Raw genomic sequence first — 14,068 nt, 5'->3', positions numbered from 1 at the left:
CAAATTAATAAATGGTAAATTGGGTAACCATATGCACGATTGGGTGTTTAAATACTTCCATATCCACTTTAGTTTTAAAAATAGGAAATTGGAAAATTTTAAAAACATAAAATGCTCTAACTTCAGAGGAATTTGCTTACGCCTCAAATTAATTAAAACCCATATTCTTCTTGCGGTCGGTAGGAGTTGGAACATAACTATAAAGCCTTGAATTTAAAACTGATTTTCATGACTTTTCAGCTCGTTATTTCTTGACTTGTTGTTATTATTATTATTATTATTATTATTATTATTATTATTAATAAGACGCAGTCTTAGTTGATGGGCTTATTATTATAATATTATTATTTTCAAAAAAGTAATTAAAAGGAATAAAAAAGAAAAAAAAGAGTCCACAACCACAAGTGTTTGTTATATATGAGTCTCAAACAAAAGGACAAAATCTTTCCCTAACACTTGCAGGGGCCGCATACTTTATATGCATGGCTTCTTTTCAAGCTCATGTATTGTCCGTATGCGAGAGAAGTGACAGGCTAAATGAGCCACATATGTTCACTATTTTTTGATAATTCTGATAACATGTTGACGACATCATGATGAAATTAATTAAGCTATTTCAAGAAATATTTGAAACAATAAAAATTCATTTAATGTCAATATATTTGCATTTTTATTCAAGTACTGTTTAATGTTGCAATAGTTATCTGAAGTTGCCTTGTGTAATTGCATTTCTGCTAGAGAGAACAGCAAGCAATTTGTTGAAGATAAGTAATTTGAATATCGTTTGAAGTCATTATTTTGCCTTCCGTAATGCCAAAGACACCAAGAAGAAGGAAGAAAAGTAAGAAGAGAGAGATTTAGCCAATTTCCACATTTTTTTACTGTTATTCATGGAAACCAATATAATAGCTCGTGGAATTGATCGTCGCTCATGTGTTGGTTGACTGATTAAAACTGATATCGATTAATAAAAATTGCGTGATATGTATTAAAAATATATGAAAAAGATAAGATGGAAGATATGAGATCTGAGTAAAGTTAAAAAAAAAAAAATTATAAAAGTTTAAGCCCAAATGAACACTATTATACTTAGACCCGACCACGGTTCGGAACCGCCGATTCGACGATTCGGAACCGCCGGTTCGACGGTTCGTGGGAGGTCGACCCTTAACCTTAACCGCCCAAGACGGTTACGGTTCACGGTTCGGAACCGCCGGTTCATGATTCGGTTCACGGTTCACCACGGTTCGTGACGGTTCGATATTATTATATTAAAAAAATTAAAAATTAAAATTTATTAAATTTAAAACTTAATATTTATTGAAAAAAGGGCTTGCACTTATTAAGTTGTCTACGTATCCCCTTAGGGTATAGGGGAATCAAAGCCCACGTAGTTCTTTTACATTTTTACCCTTTTACATCACTCATTCACTCACTTCCATTTCCTCCCGTTCCTCCCGTCGTATTTGTTCCTTCCGTATCAAATTCTTCGGCTTCGTCTTCTGAAAGTTGCATTCATTGGATTCTCTTCTCGGCTCTGGTCCAATCGTCGAGTAGTGCTTGGGCTTCCAATGAGTCGGGAGACATAGTTGATCGCCGTTCATCTAATATGTTGCCGCCGGCACTGAATGTCTGCTCCACAGCAACAGTTGACACTGGACATGCTAAAATTTCTTTGGCAATTACCGAGAGAACGGGAAAACTTGAAGCCTTCTGTGACTACCACTTCAAAATATCGAAATCTTCGCTGTCTGCTTCATTAAAATCAAAAGAAGTGGTAAAATAATTCTCAAGTTCCTGTGTGGAACTTGAGGATCCTCGTGGACGTTTCGTCCGTTCTTTTAATAAAAGTTGTGCTTTTGTAAGTTTTAAATTAACATTAGTAGTTTGTTGTTGTGTTTCAGAAATATTAGTTTGTGTTCCATATTTAACATAATATTGATTATAAATATCAGATAAATAATTTCTAATAATATATATAATATTAGCAGGATTAGGAGAAGAAGAATCTTTAACAGGAATTAAAGCGTCATAATATAAAGTAAGCATTTCTTGTAAAACTTTTAATTTAAATCTAGGATCTAAAGCAAATGCAACTAAATAAAGTTCAGGAATTAAATAAAAATATTTTTCCCATTTTGTTTTCATAGCTACTATACAAGAAGTTAAAGCTTCATTATTAATATGTTCATTTAAAATTAATACTATACTACAAAAATTCACTAAAATTAAATGAGCAGTAGGATAATAAACACCGGAAAGTTGTTCGGTTGCATCATTAAAAACTTTTAAAATTTCACAAATACTACTACAAATATTCCATTGTTGTGAAAATAAATATATATTAGTATTACTATTTTCTGCAAAAAATAAACATAATAAATCTTTATATTGAAATGAATCTTGTAATAATTGATATGTAGAATTCCAACGTGTTGGTACATCACGTGGAAATTTTTTAGGTCTCATTCCATTAGCTCTACAAAATCTACCCCATTGTTTCATCATAGATGGATGAGACCATAAATAAGAAATTGCTATTCTAATTGGTTTAATATAATTTTCTAAAAGCCTTAATCCATCTTGAACACATAAATTTAAAACATGGCAAACACAACGAATATGAAAAAATAAACCACCAATAACAGGTTGACAAATAAATTTTAATTCGTCTATAGAAGCGGTATTAGAACTAGCATTATCTAATGATATTGAAAATATTTTTTGAGTTAATCCATATTCTTCTAAAATTAAACATAATAACTGTGCAATATTATGAGCAGAATGTGATTCATCAAAAACTCTATAAGCTATTAACCGTTTTTGGAGGATCCAAGAGCTATCAATCCAATGGCAAGTCACACCCATATAGGAATGAGTTTGCCAATGATCGCTCCAAATATCGGCACATAAAGAAACTTTATTATTTAATTTACTAAATTCATCAATTAAATTCTTTTTTCCTTGTTTTACTAATTTTTTAATTGTACGGGTAAGAGTAGTCCTAGGAACACGTTTAGCACTAGGATTAAGGGATTCTTTACAAAAATCTTCAAAAGTACATTTAGATCCAAAACTAAAAGATAAATGTTCTACAGAAACAAATTTAGCTAATGATTCTCTTAATTTATTATCAGAATATAAAAATAAACCAGAATCAGTACTACTACCGGTAGAAAATCTAGATAATTGTGTTTGATTTAAGTCAAGTCCATATTCTGTCGGGTGCTTCGTTTCTACATGTCGTTTTAACGACCCATAGCCGCCGCCGGCTTGGAATTTGTAGGAAGCATTACAATGCTTGCATTTTGCACGCATTTCTCCCGACGGAAGAGTGACTTTTTCAAAATGTTTTGTAAAAATAGTAGATTTAAGAGGAGGATTTTCCCGAACCTTAGAAGTAATTGCATCAGTACTTCCTTGTGTTTCGGGCGTTGGAAGGTGTTGGGCGGCCTCGATCTCATCGTCGGTGGATTGGATGTTGGGATCCTCGTGCGCTATTTCTTTTCCCCTCCGAGATCGAGAACTTCCACCACGGCCTCCTTCCATTGTAGGCGAAAGACGGAGTCGGAGCTCGGAAACGAATGAACGCGAACTTACGAAATTGAGAATGAGAGTTAGAGAGTAGAGAAGTGTGTGAAAAATGATGAAATGAGCTCCCTATTTATAGAATTTGGATCATAACGGACACTAAATCCTAGCCATTGATCAAAAAACGGTCAAATGATCTCATCCGTTGAAAAAAAAAATCAAAAAAAAAAAACTAAAAAGCCTCCAACGGCTCTGAACCGGCCGGTTAACCGGTTAACCGGCGGTTCAGAGCCGTTGGAACCGCCGGTTCCAACGGCTAAACCCAAAAAAAAAATATTCAAACACTTGAACCGGCGGTTCAAACCGCCGGTTAACCGGCTGAACCGCCGGTTCAATGGGCCTTGAACCTTAACCGGCCCGGCAGGCTGCCGGGCCGGTTACGGTTCGGCCCGGCTAACCGGGTCAACGGGTCGGGTCCGGGTTTGACCCGGTCCGGGTCCGGGCCGGGTCCGGGCTGGACCCGGCCCGTTATGGGATACTCAGAAAAAATAAAAGAATGATTGGAGGCTCTTAGTAAAGGATCTGTTAGGATTCTTAGCAGAGGTTCTTAATGATCCTTTATTTAAGGGGTAGTTTGTTGAGATACAATCAAAGTTTTACATTAAAAATATATTTAAAAAATCTTATGATTATCATATAAGATAGACGATATCTCTATTGATATGAGGTATTTTAGATAAAATTTAAAAATAAAATATAAGGGTTTGGATCTAAAATGAATAAAATTATATCGTTATGGAAATATATATGAATCTCAACTGTTCTAACATGATACATCGATCATACAAATAATAATCTTTTGCAGGTCTTAAGTGAAGGGACCTCCACCCTATTAACATAATGAACCAATTATTCTCCTACCGACACATTTTAACAACACGTGCCTAAAAAAAAAAAGTGTGACCTCATTCCTTCAATTATATTTTGACTAGTAGCGAGTAAGACGGTCAATTATTACTACTCACAGCGTCAACTGGAGGAAGATGGAAGGAACATGTCATGGCTGGAGATAGAGACAGAAAAGGAGTTGAGAAATTAATTTTTGGAATAGCAACTTGCCAGAATTCAACATGCAAATTAACTGTTCTTGTCCTTGTTGTCTGCTTTATTCATTTCAAAGAAAGTTTAATAAGCAAACAACTGATGCAGAAGAGTTTGTGCATATCCTTATTATCAAGAGAAAGGGGTGAAAACATGACATTACTGTCTTCGAGTTTAAATCTATAGCTGAGCATCTATGTTTCATAAACTGAACAGACACAGAGGCAAAAAGACTAATCTGAATTAGAAGTACAAGAACTTGATCGAGAACGATATCCGTGCGATAATGCTCCCCTTGCCACCTGCCTATTTGCTTTGTTGCTTAGTTAATTAACTTTCAGGTATGCTCTCAAGCATTGGTCTCCATGAACCAGAGCCTGATCCACCTCTTCTGCTGTTGTTCTTGCTCTCTAACACACCTACAAGCTTATCCGCCATCTCCTCTTGTCCTCTAACATACATAGACAGCAACTGAGCCGCCTCCTTCTTGGACAGCACCAGCTTCACTCTTATGGCCCCCTTAATCTTCTTTGGACCATCTTCCACCATCTGCTCCACTTGTGCCACCTGCTTCTTGGACTTGCTCCATGAGCCAAGGAGCAGACGCATGGAGCTTGCCCTCCTTGGAGAAGCCATGGCTGCTGGCTTGGATTGATCTTCCTGTCGATTAGCCAAGCAGCCAAAGAGCTTCCTGATAATGGTGGTAGAGGAGAGGAAGAAGCACAGAGAGAAGGTGGTGAAGCCGAATCAAGGAGATGCACTCGTTTATATAGAATTAAACATAGAGGTTGTTGATAGGGAAAAAAATCCTGATGTTTCTCAGTCAACAAGGAGAGCACATGGAGCCATGGAAGAAGGTTGAATGTATCAACTTGATGATGTGACTCGCATCGTTTTCATGGCGGAAAAAAGCGAAGACCAGCTTGTCGTAAGCACAGCTGCACCCTAATTTTTGTGAAGATGCGAAACAATCCAAGTTAAGTAGGTTTGCTTAGTCCTTTGATTTTGAAGTGTTAGAGTTAGTCGTCCCATGTTTTTTTTTTTTTGCCTACCTTACTAGACTTGGTCTAAACGCAGGTCTTCATTTCAGATTGCAGACGCAAGTTATTAATTACGGACATGAAATTATCATTAGAATTCTATAAATATTTTAGGATAAAAATAGATCCAAATTTGTTCCGGCCCTCGAATTCCTCCACGTACAATTCGCAGGCCTTTAATCGGTTGTACCGTAGAAGCCTCGTGCTGTGGTAGTTGTGATATTATCTGATTTTTTAGCATGATGTTGATAGTCGAATATTTGAACAATAGTTTGAAAATCTGCAGGGATTGTGATCAAGCTGGGAAATTTACAGCACTCATGAACTCTTCGTCATGCAGCAATGCCTCCATGGTTTCCGGCTCCAAGCACATCTCCAAATCCATGCTACCTCCGCCCTCCCTCCCCGGGTGGAACGTCACCTTCCCGTCGTGCTTGTTCGCCGCGCCGCTCCTCACCGCTACCGGCTGCCCCCACCCGAAGTCGCACCCGTACACGTTGAACCTCGCGGAGCTTCCCATCTTCACGCCGTATCGGTCGTACAAGCTCAGCGGATACATGCACGGTTCCTCCGCCCACTCTTTCACTGATCGCCTCACTGCGCCGTCCGTGCGCCCCGTCACGGCCTCATGAACTAGCATGGCGCCACACCCGAGCCCGCGTTCCAGCAGCTCCCCCACCTCCGCCGTGGCCCGGACTACCCACACCGCGCCACCGAAGTACTCGGTCGGCAGCGGGGGCTGGAGCCGTGCGCGGTCGTCGATGGCCGCGGCGCAGCCTGTTGTTCGCTCTGCCGACAGGCCACGGGCGCGCGTGACCGACCGCCACACGAGGGCGGCGACGGATTGGAAGGAGGAGATGGTGGCGGTGGAGTTGGATTCTTGGTTGGCTTTGGCTTTCAGGCGCGCAATGGATTCGGAAGAGAAGTGGAAGACCCGCTCGCGCAGCGGCACTGGCGGCGCAAACCTTACGGGTCGAATTGAGCCGATAGAGAGAAAATCATGGGGAAAAAAAATCAATTTTTCCTCAAATCGAACAGTATGACATCGATGAAACTGATGCGTCACGTACCTTTCGATGAATTGGTTGGGGTGGGTGAAAGGAAGCTCCAGATGACGGCCACTACCACCCTCGAAGGACCAACGATCGAGCACCGGAGGCTGCGAGATGCGGCTTCCGTCTCCGCCGCCATTTCTTGTTATTTCCGCCCACACATTAAAGAAATGCCAGTAGGCAGCGCCGTCGCCGATAGCGTGATTAAAGGAACAAGCAAGAAAGAAGCCATCAGCCAGCTCGGTGAGCTGCGCGGAGAGGAGCGGCAGCGAATGCCCGTCATAGTTGACGGCTCCATTAAGGGGAAAGAATGAATTGTGGAGAAAACAGGGGACGTCAGGGGATGCCACGTCGGCGGCGGAGACGTACGGTGCCGCGGCATGGATGAACTCAGCGCCTTGGTCGTTCCAGTCGACGTAGACGTGGATGCCTCCTCCGGCAGCGTCGCGGGTTGGCTCGGAGACGAAGCGTCCAGCGAGGGGGCGGAAATGGTGGAGGGCGAGGGAGAGGGTGGTTTTGAGTCCGGCAATGAGGTCGAGAGTAGCGGGGCGGCAGAAGAGTAGGCCGTTCTGGATGTAATGCATGGAGAGGGTGAAGAGATCGTGTGGGGTGAGGTAGGAGACGCGTCTGGAATCAAGGGGAGAAGGTGGTGGTTTGATGGTGGAGGTGGAGATACGGTGAAGGGTAATCGACGAAGGGGAGGTCATGTTGAAGCAGGAGCTGCTTGCAGTTGCAGAGCCGGGTCACCTCAATCTCAACGTCAAATTCGCACACTGAGATTGAGCTTCTTAACAGAGAGACAGATCGGACAGACGTTCCCTGCGCCGTTATTACAAATGCCGTCGTTCTTTTTCTGGAAAACCAACGGTGAACTCGAACAGCTTAAAGACCAAGAATATGCACATGGCACCAAATTATGTTACGTTTGCAAATTAAAGTCCGACACAAACCTGTCGCCACCGTCTGGCGATGGAATCTGGAAAGAGGACCACCCGGGCAACGGTGCAATGTAAGATATTCGGATTGTGACCTAGGGATCAGTAGTTCGATCCCCAGTTATGATGTATTTATAAGAATTTTTTTTAAATGGATAACGCAATCAAAGGATGCCATCTGTTGATTGCCGTATGTGCTTCCCGATTTACTCTGATGATCGATGGAAATTTTCATGGGACCGAAGATCACCTCCAGAAATTGGCTATAAAATTGACTGAGATTTTATCATTTTTTTTTTTTTTGTTGAGAGAGGACCACTTCGGCGGTGAAGTGCAACTCACGAAATGGCTGGAAAAAGATTTGTTCGGAGCATTGATGGCTGTTTTGTTGCCAACGGTTCAGATCAAATCTGTCCTAATTGAATGGCTAAAAAGGAGCTCAAATCGCTTGGCGGCTAGATTAGCTTGGGATTAAAACCAAAAAAAAAGGCGAAATAATTAAAGCTTTGATTAATTTTATTATTAAAAAATGATGGTGGGACTAGGCAAAATTCGTGTTAATAATGGACCATGTGATGGTATTTATGAAGTATTATATCTTTGAGATATAGTTGAATTAGTTACGATATAGCAGAGTTGTATAAGAGGGTAAGAGTTTAAATCCACTAAAATAGTAGATTCCACCTTTATAAAAGAAGTATTAGGTGGGAAAGCATGTCAAATTAATTAATTAATTAATTGGTCATATCAGAAATTTAAATTTTGACTGGATCGGTCTTACCCTTTTTTTTTCCCCTGTTGCCCTCTAGAGCTACGTGTGCCTCTTTTGTAATTTCAATCTCGATGGACATCACATTAGTTGCTACACTTTTCTTGTTTTTTTTTTTTATGTTCTTTCCTCCATTAATTAAATAGAAGTTGATGTACTGAATAGGGTAGTAAGGAATTGCAGTGTTCAAGTAATCCGCCAAGACTCTAATTAAGGGAATTAGAGCCTTAACTTTATCTAGTTTATATCTCATTCATTAATTTGTGAATATTTAATTTTTTTGTGCTCTAGACCATGATTTGAGGTATTTCGGCAAAGCCGAGGTAATACCGTTCTCCGTCATGATCAACTATAATTTCTCGATTAATTTACCTTTTCAAATATGATTGTAAGATCGACCGTGTGAGACCGCTGTGATAATATATTCCACCTTTTTACATAAAGAACTAGAGATATTATAAATTGAACATCATTTTACATTTCAATTTGGAAAATTTTTAAGAATGATAGAGGAGATATTGACACTTATATTATGTTTCAGAGGCCTTAAATTGACCAATGGGGATCTCATACATTTATATTATGTTTTAAGATACTGATTTGGTTAATTTTATGATGAGCGTACTTTAGTTTTTTTTACATATTTTTTTTAAAAATGGAATCGTATCTCACAACTTGTTTTTTTTTTTTTGCCGGATTATTCATTTTCAACTTCCTGCACAATAAAAAAAAATGCTAGTTGATTCACATCATCTTTCAATAATAATTTAATTATAACCTACTCATGTTATTTCATTATTGCTCGATTACAAGACAGTGACTTTATCACTCTATTTATGATTCTCTCGACATATTTACAGGAATTTTCTTGAATAGGGAGCGCAAAAATTGGGCGTCTGGATTGGCTGCTGCGTGCACTTTCCGAAAAAAAAAAACTTCCGTGGAGTAAATGAATCGACAGCTATTGCGGCAACAGCCCTCCCCTTTAAAAAAATTGGTGGGCTAGTAATTGCGGCAACAGCCCGCCCCTTGGTGCTGGGCTGCGCGAGCCCAAGCCCAAGCCCAACAAAAAAGGGTAGGAAATTGATAGGATACCGACTCAACTGACAACTCTGTTTGATAATACATGCAACAATAAAACTTAAATATAGGTTTATCTCACCATTGTATAATTTTAGTTTAATTGCATGCAAAGCTTAAGTGAATAATATCGCGTTCCTCGCCAAATACTGCATACAGAGATTATAGCTGCGAGGCTAAAACAACAACGAGAACCTGCAACATCCATGAAGAAGAGAACCCCGTGGGGTCTCCTGGGCCTCGTCTCGTCGATCGAAAACATTTTGCTTATTGAACTTGAGGCATTTTTGTTCATGGATGCGAGTTTGGCGCCAGGCGGTTGACAGTTAGCGGAGGAAATCAATTCCCACCCACGCCGTACTTTTAGTGGCACGGATGCTTCCACATCTTCGATTCTTCTTGTTTGATAATGAGCGCAATTAGAAGCACAGATCGCATTTATAATACATTTCCTACAGCTGTGGCCCATGCATCTTATCCACGACACATTGAGGTTCCAGTGTCTCCAAATCATTCATTCACTCGCCTCCATTGATGATTCCGATCCTGAACCTCATCATACCCAATAGCACCAAGCTTTACCAACGACGACAAATTAAAGCAATCATTGATTCTTGAAATTTAGTTTGTATGCATTATATTCGTTAATATCTCCTGAAATTAAATCTATCAGCCATCCGTCTTGCTCGCATCAATCCCTATCTCACAGACTTGAAAAATAGTAGATCTAAGTCACATTTCATAAAGAAAACAGGTCGCTTCTTCCGTTTCTGAACTATTCCAAAGTACACTGCACTGCTCATTTCCCAACGAGTAGTTTTCTTTGAAAAACAAGAAGGTCAGAAAGCTCAGTAAGAGATTGAAAGCTTCGGCTGTGACTGGCGACGAGAACAACGAATGCAATGGATAAGCTGAGTGGGTGTGAAACATATCGCATCACCTCGAATCAAAAGGATGGTCCTGTGGGAGCAGCAGGTATCTTCAATGATCAAGGGTTCCCAATCCCATCCCATTTTCCACCCTTGAAGGCTCCAAATAATTGGCCAACTTGAATAAGGGCATTCATCTATCCTTATCGGGACACAGAATGGTACCACACACTGACACTTGTATCGTCCTCCAATCATAATCCCACACAGCCGTGGAGGGCATCTATCTGCCCACGTCGGCCGTCCATACTCACCTCAAGATGTCGACCTCCTATTTATTTAAAAGGATGAAAAGAAAAATAATTTATTTGGTAAAAAAATAGATTATTTATATTATATTACTTATTATAAAATAATACAAGACGAAATTAATTTTTAATATTTTATTGAATATTTTTTATCCGTCCAAATCTCTTATAATTTTTTTTCATGTGTGCATCTCTCGTGCGGCCTTGTACCACTATCGCTCGATGACCCCTATGCGAACGGCCCTATGTGACCACTAGTAATTAAAGTAATGTCACACGGCCCTACATGGTAGCCTCATGCGGCTTTGCCGCGTGCGAGAGTGAGATCGTAGTTTTTCTTTCTCGTTCCACAATTTGGAATAAACAGAGTCTGCACAATTGGTCAGTGAGCGTCTCATGCTGCTCGCCCAAGTGACACTGTTTTTTACCGTAAGGTTCGGCTTGACTCGGTAGATTCTAACTCCACTAAGCTTTGGGCTGTAGTTGCTTCCGTGCATGAGAGCGCGACACGTTCCGATGCCATGGTGGAACCAGGAGTGGCGCAACAAGAAGAGCACGCTGCTGTCGGTCACTTCAGTTTCTCCCGACGTAAAGTTACTGGTGGCATAAGTAAGTGATATCACTCCAATAGAGACTGAGGTTGTATTTCTGATGCCTGATTTGGACATAAAGTGGTGCGTCTTTCACTCTGAAATGCTTGTTCCCATTCCTGGCAAGTATCTCATTGATTAATTGTTCAATTCGTAAAGATTCCTTAAATTAGGCAGAAAACCAGGATGCTTACAAGTGTCTAGAATAACATAGGATCGATAGAGAGCTAAATATCGATCGTTCTTTCACTTTCATCATAGAGTTACTAGTTCAAGATCAATGCAATATACGTCTATTAATATTTTCCTTTTCAGAACTTGTCCTAAGACAAAAAATCTCTTACGAATTTGAATACAAATACAAAGAATATAAGATAAAGCACAACTTGTAATAATAAAATAAATAAATTTCTTGCCGAGTTGATCTATAAGTCTCGAGCGCGAAGTACCCCTCTTAGAATTTTTCTAATCGTAGAGCTTTGAACATTGATTCAAACATGGAAATGAAGTATTGAACAGTAAAGAATTGTTAATCAACTTTGTTCCCAAGGCCTTCTTCTATAAGACTTTTTCAATCTATCGATAAATCTTATCGGTATATCAATCTTGGATAAAATTTGATCCAAAGATCGAGCTCTTCACGATTTGGACTATGCTTCACAATCTCATTTTTATGAAGTTTATCGGTCTATCAATCTTTGAGATTGACCATCTACCGATTCATCTTGAACTAGATGTCACATCATCGATTTGAGTCTGAACCCGAACCCGGTAAATCGAAACTTGATTGGTCTATCAATCCTTGTTGTATCCAGTTTGACTTGAGTTAAGTCAGATTCATCTCGGACTTCGTTTGGTTGAGTTTAATTTGTGTCTATCTACTTCTTTAGTCTTACTTTCAGACTCAAGTTATTGTAAGAAATGCATACAAAAATAAATCAGCAACTTAGCCTAATCTCATAAGTATACCTGACCTACTATATTTACCTCTATTCTCCAATATTTTACATGGTCTAGGTTCACTTTTCTAAGATTGCATATAGGAGCATACCTGACCTATTATTCTTACTAATATCACTTCTTGTCCGGTAAGGTGTAAAGTTGAACTTGTAACTCTAACTCATGTTTCACTCATGGATGCGGGGCCATGGCGGTCATGAAATTAACTTTCCATATGCTGACCATGGCATTTCAGCATCACAAGTGTCATAGTTAATGATGATTCGACTTCTATATAAGTAGTAAAGCAAGGGCGCTTGCAAAACGTTGCTCTATTCTCATCCCCTGAAACAAAAACTTGCTCTGTTTACCATCGGCCATGGTGGTCTTGACAAAGCCATCTCTGGAGCAAGTCTCCCTCCCAACGCCGCACAAACCAAGGAGCTGCTTCTCCGGCATTCCGGTCATCGACATGCTGGAGCCGGGCGCGGAGGCCCTTCTTGTGAAGGCCTGCGAGGAGTTTGGGCTCTTCAAGGTCACCAATCATGGAGTTCCCATGGAGCTCGTTGCCAGGCTAGAAGATGAAGCTGTCAAATTCTTCAGCTTGCCTCAGATGGAGAAGGAGAGTTCCGGCCCCGCAAATCCTTTTGGTTATGGCAACAGGAAAATTGGTGGGAATGGTGATGTGGGTTGGCTGGAGTATCTCCTCTTGGAGGTCACCTCCAAGTCCATTTCACATGCTTCCCTTGCCTTCCTCAACGAAACCTGTGCGAGATCTTTTTGGTATATTATCAAATTCTTTTCTTTTCTAGTTTTCGATCTGTACGACGGATGATGAAATCCGATATGTGATCGGTTATTATGCAGCTCTGTTTTGAATGAGTACATACAGGCAATGAGGAGGCTGGCAAGTGAGGTTCTGGAGTTGATGGCTCAAGGCTTGATGATTGAGCCAAGGAACATCTTCAGCAAAGTGGTCATGGACGAGGAGAGTGATTCAGTGCTGAGGCTGAACCATTACCCTCCATGTCCACCGCTGCAAGGGCTCAATGGCACCATGACAGGGTTCGGAGAGCACACCGACCCACAGCTCATCTCACTGCTGTGGTCAAACAACACCTCGGGGCTGGAAATCTCCTTGAGAGATGGCACCTGGGTCTCCGTCCTCCCTGATACAGAATCCTTCTTCATCAATGTTGGTGATTCCTTGCAGGTAATAACCACATGTCAGTTATAGTACCCTACTGTACAAGATGATGAGACAGGAAGTAAGGTTTTGCATGGATTTCCTTAAGTTGGCCTTTGAGATTGTGTTCATTCATTGGATGCCAGATGGATCAAAATAATTCTGCCATGCAGGTTCTGACAAATGGGAGATTCAGGAGTGTGAGGCACAGAGTGGTGGCCAATGGATACAAGTCCAGAGTGTCCATGGTCTACTTCGGGGGGCCCCCTTCCAGGGAGAGGTTGGCTCCTCTGCCTCTGCTGATGGGCGAGGGAGAGCAGAGTAGGTACAGGGAGTTCACATGGTGTGAGTACAAGAGGTGTGCCTACAGGAGCAGGCTGTCAGACAATCGGCTAGAGCAATTTGAGAGGTGAGAAGAAAGCCATGCATACGAATATGCGATCGATCGATCGATATGGCCGTGCTTTAGGATTAACCAAACATAGAAATATTTAAGATTCTACCTCTTTCTCTATTGAGGCTGTTTTTCTTTACTATTAACGTAGTTCAGTTATGTGAAATTTGTTGTTAGTGATGACGAGATTATGAGATGTGTGTACATATAAAATAATGAATGTTAGGTTGCATGTCTATTTTGTGTTTGTTAGGTACGAATCAGTCGTATTCAG

At 40.6% G+C, this 14,068-nt stretch overlaps 2 protein-coding genes across 2 annotated transcripts; one reads left to right on the top strand and one right to left on the bottom strand.

Annotated features, from left to right (window-relative positions):
* Nucleotides 1-5,736: 5,736 nt before the first annotated feature.
* LOC141814636 (putative acetyltransferase At3g50280) lies at nucleotides 5,737-7,473 on the bottom strand. Its single transcript, XM_074702607.1, has 2 exons — nucleotides 6,743-7,473; nucleotides 5,737-6,637 (listed from the first exon to the last, which is right to left on the bottom strand). Exons 1-2 carry the CDS (start codon nucleotides 7,429-7,431, stop codon nucleotides 5,968-5,970), a joined length of 1,359 nt encoding a protein of 452 aa, XP_074558708.1. The 5' UTR covers nucleotides 7,432-7,473; the 3' UTR covers nucleotides 5,737-5,967.
* Nucleotides 7,474-12,593: 5,120 nt separating this feature from the next.
* LOC141842925 (gibberellin 2-beta-dioxygenase-like) lies at nucleotides 12,594-13,813 on the top strand. Its single transcript, XM_074730915.1, has 3 exons — nucleotides 12,594-12,997; nucleotides 13,082-13,427; nucleotides 13,574-13,813. The coding sequence occupies exons 1-3, from the start codon at nucleotides 12,594-12,596 to the stop codon at nucleotides 13,811-13,813; spliced, it is 990 nt and encodes a 329-aa protein (XP_074587016.1).
* Nucleotides 13,814-14,068: the final 255 nt, after the last annotated feature.

This window comes from Curcuma longa, chromosome 1 (genome assembly GCF_044706935.1).
Source record: "Curcuma longa cultivar G26 ecotype Majalengka, Jawa Barat chromosome 1, ITB_CL_G26_1.1, whole genome shotgun sequence".
Taxonomy (NCBI): domain Eukaryota; kingdom Viridiplantae; phylum Streptophyta; class Magnoliopsida; order Zingiberales; family Zingiberaceae; genus Curcuma; species Curcuma longa.
Note: the sequence above shows the minus strand (reverse complement) of the source record. Positions and strands in the feature narration are given on the sequence as shown.

What these genes read in the sequence shown, in the direction of transcription:
- LOC141814636 (XM_074702607.1), bottom strand. Translation starts at nt 7,431, where the DNA reads ATGACCTCCCCTTCGTCGATTACCCTTCACCGTATCTCCACCTCCACC. An exon ending in CCCAACCAATTCATCGAAAG is followed by an intron (nt 6,638 to 6,742) that starts GTACGTGACGCA and finishes TCGACCCGTAAG; the next exon opens with GTTTGCGCCGCCAGTGCCGC.
- LOC141842925 (XM_074730915.1), top strand. Translation starts at nt 12,594, where the DNA reads ATGGTGGTCTTGACAAAGCCATCTCTGGAGCAAGTCTCCCTCCCAACG. An exon ending in ACCTGTGCGAGATCTTTTTG is followed by an intron (nt 12,998 to 13,081) that starts GTATATTATCAA and finishes GTTATTATGCAG; the next exon opens with CTCTGTTTTGAATGAGTACA. An exon ending in ATGTTGGTGATTCCTTGCAG is followed by an intron (nt 13,428 to 13,573) that starts GTAATAACCACA and finishes TCTGCCATGCAG; the next exon opens with GTTCTGACAAATGGGAGATT.